General features: G+C 38.1%; 1 protein-coding gene across 1 annotated transcript in view; it reads left to right on the top strand.

Moving 5' to 3' along the window:
- Positions 1-13320, top strand: part of LOC106872584 (vigilin) — a 59969-nt gene that overhangs the window by 20187 nt on the left and 26462 nt on the right. Inside the window, exons 3-8 of the mRNA XM_052976915.1 lie at positions 4464-4671; positions 6173-6281; positions 7616-7731; positions 9842-10045; positions 10634-10849; positions 12625-12831. Coding sequence (XP_052832875.1) covers positions 4510-4671; positions 6173-6281; positions 7616-7731; positions 9842-10045; positions 10634-10849; positions 12625-12831 — 1014 coding nt within the window. The 5' untranslated portion in view covers positions 4464-4509. The remainder of the gene's footprint in view (positions 1-4463; positions 4672-6172; positions 6282-7615; positions 7732-9841; positions 10046-10633; positions 10850-12624; positions 12832-13320) is intronic.

Genomic DNA, 13320 nt, shown 5'->3' with positions numbered 1-13320 from the left:
ACACACACACACACACACACACACACACACACACATACTTCAACCCCCCCTCCTCTGCTTGGCCCCCACCACCTTCTCTCGGCCACCCCTCTCCTCCCCACCCTCTCCTTAATCTGTTCTACGAACATGGTAGTGTTAGAAGGGGGAGGTGAGGCTTGTTAACAACTCTTGCTTTTGATCTCTTCTACACGAGTTTCTTCTGGTGCCAACTATTATTATTATTATTATTATTATTATTATTAATATTATTTATGTTATTAATTTTTGTCCCATTTCACATGCACACACAGATGTACATGCAGACATATACACATACATACATGCACACATACACATTCACAGACTCAGACGTACATAAGCATACCCACAGATACACACACAAATGTGCATACAGACACATATACACATGTGCATACACACATTCATACATACTTGTATACAGACATACACTGACACAGACACACATACGTACAGACATACATAGACATACAAACAGGCATACATAGACATACAGACACACAAATGCACATTCATGGAACTAATCCACCATTACAATCAAGCTATGTAAAAAAAACATTTCCATTTTTACCCTTGTAAATTCCATTTATTTTACATATTAAGAGTTACACACACAAACACACACATATTTATACACCTTACACTAAATGTGTTTATGAGTACCAAGTGTGTGTGTGTGTGTGCATAAAATAAAATTCTCCTCTTTATTTCCAATTTAACACGGAGATAATCTGATATAGATATTGATACTGTAATTTTTTGTTTAATATTTATTGATTTTTGACAATTTCAAATTATTGGATATTGTCTTTGAGAGAAAAACTGGCAGAAAGATCTCACACTTTAGAATCTTAACTGATTTTGTTTTATTAGTCAATTAGTTGGTCATTACCACCATCATCATCATCACCATCGTCATCTTCGTAATCATCAACCCTGACATCTGGAAAACACAAGCACAAGACCATTCCATCCGGTGGAGCTACACCAACAGGTGCCACTTCCTATGAATAGAATGGGATTGCATGAGGCACAAAGAAAATGCAAACTGCTCAAGTCCAAAACCAACTCCTTGTCTTCAGTTCCAATGGACCACCTTTAGTCCCAATGCCTGACCTGTAGCAGAGCCTTCTGAGCAGGCGTTAAACTGTTTGGCCACAGCTGGACACACTGGCTTCTCCCACATGATGTCTTTAGTCATCGACAGCAATAAAGGTCAAATATGATAATAATAATAATAATAATAATAATAATAATAGCAATCCTTTCTACTATAGGCACAAGACCTGAAATTTACGGGGATGGGGTAAGTTGATCATATTGACCCCAATACTCAACTGGTACTTATTTTATTGACCCCCCCCAAAAAATAAAAGGCAAAGTCATCCTCTGCAGAATTTGAACTCAAAACTTACAGATGGATGAAATGCCACTAAGCATTTTGCCTGGTATGCTAACTGTTCTGCCAGTTCACCCTCCTTAATAATAATTATTATAATAATAATGGTTTCATATTTTGGCACAATACCAGCAATTTTGGGGGAGGGGGTAAGTCAGTTACATCAACCCCAGTGTTCGGATGAAAGACAAAGTCAACCTCGGCTGAATTTGAACTCAGAACATAAAGACGGACAAAATGCCGCTAAGCATAGTAACAATTCTACCGCCTTAATAATAATAATAATAATAATAATAATAATAATCACCACCATCGTCATCACCATCATTATAAATTTATACTGTGTTATTAGAGTTTAGCTTAAGGCAGCAAGCTGACAGAATCGTTGGCACAGTGGGCAAAATGCTTAACAGCTTTTCTTCTTGCTCTTTATGTTCTGAGTTCAAATGCAGCCAAGGTTGGCTTTGCCTCTCATCCTGTTGGGAGGGAGATCGATAAAATAAGTACCAAAAATTAGAAAAATTATTATAATTTATTGATTTTGAAGGTGGAAGTTTTACTCTAGACCCCTCCCCTTTGCTACTTCTCCAAAACTGTCCAATTCTTCACCATTTTTCTATCCTCTCAGAATACTCCTCACACAGACATTTATTCACTGGGTTTAATCATAGAGTATGTGTGTGTGTAATGTGAAGGTGCTTGGCTTAGTGGTCAGGGTGTTCAGCTCATAACTGCAAGGTTGTGAGTTCAATACCCAGCAGTGCATTGTGTCCTTGAGCAAGACACTTTATTTCACATTCCTCCAGACCATTCAGCTCAATCAAAAATGAGTAGTACCTGTAATTCAAAGGGTCAGCCATCCTTGTCACATTCTTTGTAACACTGAATCTCTCTGAGAACTATGTTAAAGGTACACACGTCTGTGGAGTGCTCAGCCACTTGTATGTTAATTTCACAAGCAGGCTGTTCCGTTGATCGGATCAACTGGAACCCTTATCACCATAACCAGCTGAGTGTTCCAGTTAATCGTAGCTTCTACACATGCACACCCATCCGTTTTTCACATAAATATATACATGCATATATACACACTGACACACACTCACATACACATGCATATATATATATACATATATATATATATATATATATATATATGTGTATGTATGTATGTATGTATATATATACATACACTGACACACACACACACATATATACACAAGCGCACACAAACTATTTTATATGCATAATTTTAACTGCACTCCCTCCTTCCCCGTGTCTTTAATGTGCAGCTGGCTTACACTGCAACACTGCACATATGTACATAAATCCATACATGTGCACACATTGCTACTTACACATGCATGTGCATCTGTAGGTTTCCCTCCCCTCATCCTCAATTCCAGCTGCCATCTGTCCCGTCTCCATAACCATTAACAATCCAAACACATAAACTCTGTGAAACTCATTCATTCGAGCTAGTAGCACAACGTGGCAGGTGGATGCTTGTGATGATGATGATGATGATAATAATAATAATAATGGTTTCAAATTTTGCTACAAGGGCAGCTTGTGGGAGGGGATTACGTTGATTACATTGACCCCAGTGCGAAACTGGTACTGGTCGCTCTGAGTCTGTGGTTGAAGGCACCTACCCAAAATGCCATGCAGTGAGAACTAACTCTAAACCTGATTGGTTACAAACTAAAATTCCTAACCACTTGGCCATGTCTGACATTTGATTCTAAAACCATTTCTCCTAAATGTTTACTTCTGTGAAATCGTCGCCTCTGGAACTGTGTGGAAACTGCTAAAGCTTCATCTTCAAATTTCCTGTCTTAACTCTATAGAATGGTCCTGTTGTCTAATTGAAGACCAGTTCTTTATATATAGACCCCTAACATTTAGAGAGAGAGAGAGAGAGATTTGATCTATTTCTTGCTAAGTATAACTTGAATCTTTGTACGGACCAATGAACTTTAGAACTGTCTCTCTCTCCATCTTTCTCTCTGTTGGTTTCTTTTTATAAACATGAAAACTCTCTCCTACACAAAGAAAACAAAGAAAGAATTCTCAAGTTTTATAAATTTTCCTCAAATTGCAAATTGATAAAATTCAGTTTGTTTCTTTCTTGACTTCTCACTTTAACTATTCTGCTTTTTAACTTCAATCACTTATTTTCAGACATGATCAATAGTTTTCTTAGTTTTACAAATTATTTCAACGTCTTTTCTATAGCTTCTTTCTCTCTGGGCCCGAGAATTAGCTTTCATCAGTGTCAACTATTTCCTGAGAATTTTTTTGATATTTGGAAGAATTCATTTCATGACAGCTCCCATTCTTAGCTACTCCTTTACATCAGCTACACTGGAAATCTCCTCTTTTAGGTTTTGTCTGTGACTCCACTGAGCAACTTGGGCACCCATAGTTTACACTGAGTACATTGTATGGAAGTTTCACCTATTCCTTTACTGCATATCAACCATTTACACAAACGGAAGTAGAACCCTGTCTTTTAGAAAATTTCTAAAAGATTTATATTTGCTAAGTTTATTTTGAGGCCCCTCCTAGTTTTTTCTTCTTCCCCATATGACATTTTTTTTCAAATTCTTCACCAGCTTCAGCTATCAAAATTAGCTCATGTGCATAAAATTAGTTCACCTGCGTAACAGGTGCTCTCTCACACAGCTAGTTTTGAACTCCTCTGTTGTGTCCTGGAGAACTATAACACGGTTTTCCTTTTTGTCGAACTTCCAGCTGAGATATAAATAAACAAATAATATATATAATATATTTGCCTCTTAAATGCGGCTAAACCCTAAGGGTGGATGTTACTGTTGCTTTTCGCCCCAGGAGAACATCTCCTCCAGCTGGCTATTGACACACATCTGTGTCCTGTCTGTATGTATAATATATATAAAGTATCAGTAAAAATAATTAATATTAAAAAAGGGGAACACAATATTTTCAATAGCAAAGCTCGTTACTGAATTCAATATAATTGTGAAATTTCTTTAAACTTGTTTTTCTTCTTCTTTGTTTGTAGTTTGTACTGTACGACTTGGATTTGTCTACTGACCTTGAGTCTGGACATGGCGACTGAGGTGGTTACCAATATTGAGGATGAGGCTTACGAGCCGCAGACCTACGATGAGGCTTTTCCTGCTCTTCTCTCAGACAAGAATGACTTGCCAGCTACCAATGCCTCCCATGGAGAGAATAAATTCGCACGACGCTGTACCAAAACAACACAGGTAAGACGAAACATGTCCTGCTTCTGTTTTATTCTTCAGCCATTCCTGTGTCGTAGGGGATTCATCAACTTCTGAAAGAATGTCCTGTGGAGTTGACTCTCAATAATTATCTCTATCTTTGGTGTATGAGTGCCTTTGTGGTAAGAAGTTTGCTTCCCAACCACATGGTTCTGAGTTCAATCTCCACTGCATAGCATCTTGGGTGAGTGTCTTCTAGTTCAGCTTCAGACCAACCAAAGCCTTGTGAGTGGATTTAGTAGACAGAAACTGAAAGAAGCCCATTGTATATATGTGTGTAGGTTTGTGTGTCCCCCCACCACCACTACAAGACAACTGGTGTTAGTTTGTTTATGTCCCCATAACTTAGCTGTTCAGCAAAAGAGACTGATATAATAAGTACCAGGCTAAAAAAAAATGTCCTGGGTTTGATTCATTTATCTAAAAATTCCTCCAGGCAGTGCTCCAGCATGGCCACAATCAAATGACTGAAACAACCAAAAGATAAAAAATCTCTTGTAATGTGGAATTGGTAAACTCTAAATTGTATTGAGTTGGCACCATTGAAGACTTTATCTAGCCTGGATGGGAGCCCAATCTTCCAAAGATTTGAACCATTGACCAATTAACAAACAACCTTACCTGACCTAGCTCTAATTTATTCATTCCATAATCACCAACCTCAGTAATTCTCCTGGTTCTTCTGAATCTGTCCAGTTGAAGTTCCTTGGTTGCATTTTTCCATTTTCTCTTCCAGGACTTTATGCTGCAGTGACAGGGTTTGAACTCACAATCACCTTCCCTCTTGTTTCAGATGAAGGGTCGACATCTTATCCAAATCTTTGTTGAAGTTGGGTCTCTCTCAAGTCTGAGCCAGATAACATGATTGGTGTTGTCTAATGGTCCTTAATATGTGCACCACTTGTACCTTACTTTGTGCACAGATGCACACTGGTGCAGATATGGCTGTGGTGGAAAAGTCCATTTCCCAATCAGTTCAGTCCACTGTGCGACACCTTGGGCAAGCGGCTGGGTACTGTTAGGAACAGTACCCAGCTGTAGAAACCATGTCGAAGTTGACACTGGATCTTGGCATCACCAGATCCTGTCAAACCATCTAACCCCATGCCAGTATTGGTACCACATAAGAAATGCTTGTGCTGGTGCCACATAATAAGTGTCTGTGCTGGTGCCACTTAGAAAACACCCATGCTGGTGCCAAGTAAGAAGCGCCACGTATAAAGTACCTGTGCTGGTGTCACGTAAAAAAGCACCCAGCCCACTCTGTTGTGTGGATGGCATTAGGAAGGGCATCCAATCTTAGAACCCATGCCAAAACAGATGCCTTGGAGCCTGCTCCTGCCAAACCGTCCAACCCATGACAGTATGGAAAACAGACCTTAAATGATGATGATGATGATGTTGTATGTATGTATGTATGTATTTTTAATTTGCTCCTTTGAAATAGTTCCATTTCTTAACTCCTTCTGCTCCTCTTTTTCAGATTTTCACCGTTCCTCTTGAAGAGAGGCGTTTTAAAGAGATCAATGAACACAGTTTTGGAGAGGAAGGTGAACAGGCCAAGATCTGCCGTGAAATTATGCAAAAAACTGGTGAGTAGTAGTTGTAGTAGCTACAACAACTGGAGTAGCAGTAATGGGCCCCAAAAGTCAGTCACTTCAAGCAGATCCAGCATAAAAAAGGCTCCTTGATTGTGATCACCCCTGCGTCTTTGTTTTTACCTCCCAGGCATAATGTATCTGGGATTACATTATCTAATGTGTCATTCATCTTTGAAGACAACGTATGACTTGAATTATATTTAGGTGGAGGCATGCATGAAGGGTTGATTAAGAAGTTTGCTTCCAAGTCATGTGGTTTCAGGTTCAATTCCATTGTGCAGCACCTAACAAAGGCCAAAGTTAATGTAATGTAACTTTGTGGTTCACCTTGACAGTATATTGAAAATAAAAGTACATACAGTCGGGATGAACTTGCAAGGATGCCCCTATGTGGCCACTCAACCTGCTAGAAATAGCAGCTACATATCTTCAAAATTATTCTATGTTACTTTAAAAGGAAAGCAAGAACATATCGTACATTTTAGTTCCAGATATATAAAAAGCCAAGGTGGTCATAGCTGGAATTCATTTGATTGTTATGCTTACACAGTCAGGCCTGACCTGGTGCTATATAACATCACCATTTTACAATGGAGTCTCTGTTATGATTTTCCATCTCTGAAGTAGCTTTCTGACAGGAGACACTCTGAGTTATTTGTCTGAGAGAGGACTTAGTACTCAGTACTGATAGGCTCAGGCAGGGATGTGTGGTCAAGCAGCTTGCCTTCCAACCATGGGTTCAATTTCCCAAATCCCCTCAAGGCTTTGGTTGACCTGGAGCAATAGCAGAAGACACTTGACCAAGGTGTCATGCTGTGTGGACTTGAACCAGAAACCACATGATTACAAAGCAAGCTTCGTAACCACACAACTGCTTTGATTTTTATCACCTTTTTAACCTCTCCTTTGTATTGTAGTGTGGGTTGATGTGCCCTCATTCAACAGCCCCCCCCCCACCTCATTTGTGAAGACAATCATCTTGAGATCTATCCCCACCATTCCTTCCCATGTCTTCTGTTGTCCTCTTCTTCCATAAAAACTATCCAATGGTGATGGCACCCAGTGCACACTGTAAAGTGGTTGGCATTAGGAAGGGCACCTAGCCATAGAAACCATGCCAAAACAGACTCTGGAACCTAGCGGCCCCTGGCCTTACCAGCTCCTGTCAAGCCATCTGACCCATACCAGCTTCTCTTTCCTTCATCCATGTTACTGACATCTCACACACCCAGCAACCTCACCCCATTCTTTCTATTCATCTTTAAATATATTTGATATTTTCATTGTATTGTTTTTTTGTTTTTTTTTTTCCTCACCTGTTCCAGGTGTATCCATTGAGATGAGTTTGGCTAAAGATCAAAGTTTGACTGTTGTCATCAGTGGAAAACCTGATGATGTCATGAAAGCCCGTCGTGAAGTAGTTTCGGAACTGCAAACACAGGTAAAGACAAAACATAGTTTGCTTCTTTCTGCCATCTGCTTAGATTAGTCTCATTAAATATGTTTTATTATAGTTATTAATTAGTTTGGCCTTGTTAAATGTGATGATCTGCATATTTATTCTTAATTATATTCTGGTAGATTCAAACACAAGTATGCTAATCGTTGTTGTGTATGTCAGAGGAAAACTATTTCTCATTTTTACAACATTGTGTTTGTAACAACACTTGATTCATTGATGCAAAGATTTCTGGAAGTATTATTGTTTGATTATAGTTGTTAATCAATTTAATCTCATTAAATATTTAAATGTTTGAAATGAGTAAATATGAATTATAATTTTCTAGAATATTAGCTTTATCTTTAGATATGGATATTATTCTATATTTTCATTTATCTACCATCAAGGTAGATAATATACACACACACACACACACACACACACACACACACACACACACACACACACACACACACACGCTAAGGAATGGAGTTGATAAGATCCAGGCTACATATGTTTCATAGCGAGCAAAACTTCGGAAGAGGTAAATATCCAGGCAAGGTGTATACTGCGCAGCTAACTCTTCAGGCCAAGGACATCTTGGTTAAATGGAAGTTTACATTGTCACGGGGTGGTACATGTTAACATGTAGAAGAGTCAATCAGAATGCGTAGAGAGCACGGTAGGAGAGGAGAATATAAACATAGAGGTTTTTTATATATACATAAAATGTATTTATGAGTATATAGGTTTGGTGATGCAAAGAACGAAAATAGGACTCAAAATCTGAATATATGTATATATTTTTTATTAATATTCAGCAGAAGTAACAGAGTGACTCAGGGGTCGAGAGTTTTGTCTTAGTTTGATAAGTGCTAATACACGAAACTCTTGGTCGTTAATTCGAAATCGTATTTGAACCATATTCGATGACTGGCACCTGTACCAGTGGAACACTAAAAGCACCGTCCGAGCGTGATCATTGCCAGAGCAGCTGTCTGGCTTCCGTGCTAGTGGCATGTAAATAGCACCATTTGAGCGTGATCGTTACCAGCGTTGCCTTACTGGCACGTTTAGAAAATCATTCGAGCGAGGTCATTGCCAGTGCCGCTGAACTGGCTCCTGTGCAGGTGGCATGTAAAAAACACCAATTTGAGCGTGGCCGTTGCCAGTACTGCGTGACTGGCCTTTGCGCCGGTGGCACGTAAAAGCACCCATTACACTCTCGGAGTGGTTGGCGTTAGGAAGGGCATCCAGCTGTAGGAACTCTGCCAGATCAGATTGGAGCCTGGTGCAGCTATCCGGTTCACCAGTACTCAGTCAAATCATCCAACCCATGCTAGCATGGAAAGCGGACGTTAAATGCCGACGATGATGATGATGATATATATATATCAAAATGGGTCATGAAACAAAAGAAATTGTTGAGAGACCCTTTTGTAGATGTAAATATAAAACCTACCCCGTCTTTGTCACAATTCCATATCCATTTGTCTCTCATTAGTTAATTATTGAGCTACAGTTTTAAAGCAACAATTTCTCTCTCACCCCAACCTTTACCTTATTATTCTGTTTCTAAGCTATTAGCTAATTATTGGTAATATCTTTTTTGTTTATTCCTTCAAGCTAGATCATTCACTCTGCTGCTAGCTAAGGACACATACCAACGTCTAGTTTGTCTGTCATTAGATCTATTTGCTTATTTTGTATTGAAATTGACAGACAATTATGTCATTGGTTACAAGGTTCTTTGAGTCAATTGTCAAACGCTATGTAAATTAATTACTACTCCTCATTAATACATCAAGCACTGACATATGTAAATTGATTGTTACTCCTCGTTAATACACATGCATAAATTGTTATCTCTCATCAAACATTGACACATGTAAATTAACTACTACTTCTTGTTAATACACCAAGCAAAATACAGCATGCATAAATTGTTACTCCTCATTAGTTCATTAAACATTGACATATGCTAATTAGTTGCTACTCCTAGTTGATAAATCAAACACAGACATAGGTAAATTATTTGTTATTCCTCCTTAATTACACACACACAAACACAGACATCAATTTCATTTAGTTTTTCTCTTTCATGTTTTAGGCAAGTTATACAATTAAAATTCCTAAAGAACACCATCGATTTATTTTGGGGAAAAATGGAAAGAAATTGCAGGAACTTGAGCTGAACACTGCCACAAAGATTATAATCCCTCGCGCTGATAACACAGACATCATTCGTATTGTTGGCACAAAAGAAGGTGTCGAGAAAGCCCGCCATGAAATACAGTGCACTTCAGACGAACAGGTATGTCGAGACATTTTGCTTCTTTTTCATTGCATCACAGAAAACTGAACTCAAATTCAACCCTTTTGTAGCAATATTTCTCATGAAATACATCTAGGTTTTAATTTTGAGAAATAATCAAGAATTTGGAGGAATTTACTAGAGTAATGAACTTCATAATTAACCCTTTCGATACCAATCCTGCTGAAACTGCCTCTGGCTCTGTAGTACAAAAGTCTTGTTTTCATAAGCTTTGAATGAAAATCTTCCACCAAACCTTGGTCACAATTTTTGTTCCTAATACCAACTTAATGATGATAACTAAGTTATTTTACTAAATCCTTTGTTATATTTAAAATTAATTGAAAGAAACCCAGAGCGTCTCAAAATAAATACGGTAACAAAAGGGTTAAGCTGATTTTTCAAAGATATTTCAACAAATGGTTCTTATAAAGAATTGTGATGAAAGAACTTCTTACCTACACACGATATCTGAACACATACATGTATATATTTCTTTTCACCTGGACTATATGTATGTTTATTTATATATGCTTCTTTTGCTGTTGTTTACACGTGTTCTTTTTTTCTTTGTCGCTGTCTTTAAAGGCTAAACTGGCTTTTGAACGTATACCTGTTCCAAAGATCTATCACCCTTTCATTTGTGGACCTCACAACAACAACATCAAATCTCTCATGGAATCTACAAACGTCCGCATTAACGTGCCACCACCGAGTGTAATGAAAGACGAGATTGTGGTTTCTGGAGAGAAGGAAGGTGTGATGAAGGCAAAAACCTTCATCCTGAAGACTTTGGAAGAGAAGGTAATCCATTGTAGAACTGTTGCATAGCAACACTCACCTGTAATCTGGTTCCCTTTACAATACTATTGGCTCTTATTTACCAGCATCATTAGGAACCTAATTTGAACCCTGTTTTTGTAGTTTCTTTCAATTCTTCTGTGTCTAGGGAACAGGCTTTTATAAGCACTACTGTCAACAATGGTCTCCATTTTGGGTACAACAAGGGTCCTGCTTTATTCTCTCATTCGCCCATCATCATTTTACATTCATTTTCCATGCTGGCATGGGTTAGAAGGATCATAACCATCCACGTCAGTTCTTATTCAGTCATTGAATTCCTAAACAGGTCAGATGGACATGTCTTGTTCCAACATTACAGTTGGATACCCTTCTTAACACCACCCACATTGCATACTAAACTGGGTGCATTTTATCATGACATTGACACTAGAGTGGTTGTCATGGCTACAGCAGATGATGTCACTCACCACAGAGTTTGTCGGCTGGATTTATTGAAGCATTGCAGTCAATTCATTGAATCTCATAAACTTTTGAAAGTTGTGTGTGTTGATGGTGTCTCAGCAAAGCAGTAAAGGTGTGATGAGGGTGTGTGGGGAAGTTTGGCAGCGGAAGGTACATGGCATTGAATAGAACACCTGACTGTAGTTGTTCTGTTGTGTAATTAAGTGTAGATATACGCAGGTGTGACTCGCACTCTTCGTTGGTTACGACAACGAGTGTTCCAGTTGATTCAATCAGCTGAACAGCCTTCTTGTGAAATTAACATACAAGTGGCTGAGTGCTCCACAGACACGTGTATCCTTAATGTAGTTCTCAGGGAGATTCAGCACAACACGGAATGTGACAAGCCTAATCCTTTGAATTATGGGTACAACTCATTTTTACCTGCTGAGTAGACTGGAGCAATGAGAAATCGGTTCATGATCATTAAGGTGTAAATTCAATTCGCAGAGGTATGTTGTGTCCTTGAGCAAGACACTATATAAGTGCATCAGGTATATATGTAGGTATTACATATAGGATATATGTAGGTATGCATGTCTGTATATATGTGTAAGTCGATAAATGATAGAAAATGGAATAAATGGCAATGACATTCTTTAGAATCACTACTATTGTTTCGTTACATTTTCACACCTGTAGTACATTGGTGGGGTGTTGTGTAATTATTATCATCCATCCAAGGTGTAAAAGCACCTCCTCAAGTGATTGTTTAAACAAGTCCTTTGTAAGATCCTCTCATTATTTCATTCAGTATGAGAATGCACACCCAAACCAGGATGTTATTTTCAGCAGTTTACAGACAAAAATACAATTATAAGGAAATAAAGAAATAGACAAAAGTGGGTTAGGTTGAGTGTAAATTACAATTCTATCTTCATGTTTAGATTATAAGGAAGAAAGTGCCAAACAGAATGAAGAATGAAATAAAGCATTTAGAGATAACAAAGTAAGAAAGTGATGATGAAGACTGACCATTTCTGTGCTTATCATCCATTTCTTTGTTTCTTTGGAGGATAGGTTCATTTGTGCCTGTGTATGTAAATATGTGTAGGTATATTTGTGTTTGTGTAGGTACATATGTGTATATATGTGCGAGTATATTTGTGTATGTTTGTGTTTAAGTACAGATTTGTATATAAGTGTAGGTTTATGTATGTATATATGAGTATGTGCGTGTGTGTGTGTGTGTATGTATATATATATATTTATATATATATATATATATATATAGGTAGGTACGATTCTAAGCTTTCTTTTTTTCCTTTTTCTAGAAAAAGAAGTGTCAGCCTGTGTCCGTCGAAGTGCGCAAGTGCCAACACAAATATGTGATTGGTCAGAAGAGAGCTAATATCCAGGAGATTCTGGAAGCAACAGGTGTATCTGTTGAGGTACCAAGTTTGGAAAGTCCCTCAGGAACTATTACACTTCGTGGAGAAGAGGATAAGCTGGGCCCAGCCCTTACTATGGTATACTCCAAGGTAAACAATACTCCATATTTCACATTCTTTCTGCTTTGTCCTCTTACTTTCTGCTTTGTCCTCTTACTTTCTGCTTTTTTTTTTGTCTGGTTTTCTCAGCCAAATGTATTTCTCATGATCCCTCTTGTCCCTTTCTCATATATATATTAGGATCTATTTTAAAACGGGGGCGCCAGTATTTTCTTAACGAAACACTAACGAAACACTTTGAAACTTGGGACACTGGTAGAATGTGTCATATAAAACATCTTTTACTTTTAGTCTTCTTAACAAAAAAAAAGGAATTCGCAAATTATTCCATGTAAAAGTTGTCGTATTTCTGTAATTTCAACCAATCACTGACGTCTATTCAGCTGAATAGAGTTTACTGCTGGGCGGTCATAAAAATGTTATTCCCTGTGACATATTTCATCCGGTTTAATCGTAATTTATACGCATATATTGTTTATATAATAAATTACGCAGTGCGTATCTATGTGTGTAACAATT

Source organism: Octopus bimaculoides, chromosome 26, assembly GCF_001194135.2.
Source record: "Octopus bimaculoides isolate UCB-OBI-ISO-001 chromosome 26, ASM119413v2, whole genome shotgun sequence".
In the NCBI taxonomy this organism is placed as follows: domain Eukaryota; kingdom Metazoa; phylum Mollusca; class Cephalopoda; order Octopoda; family Octopodidae; genus Octopus; species Octopus bimaculoides.
Note: the sequence above shows the minus strand (reverse complement) of the source record. Positions and strands in the feature narration are given on the sequence as shown.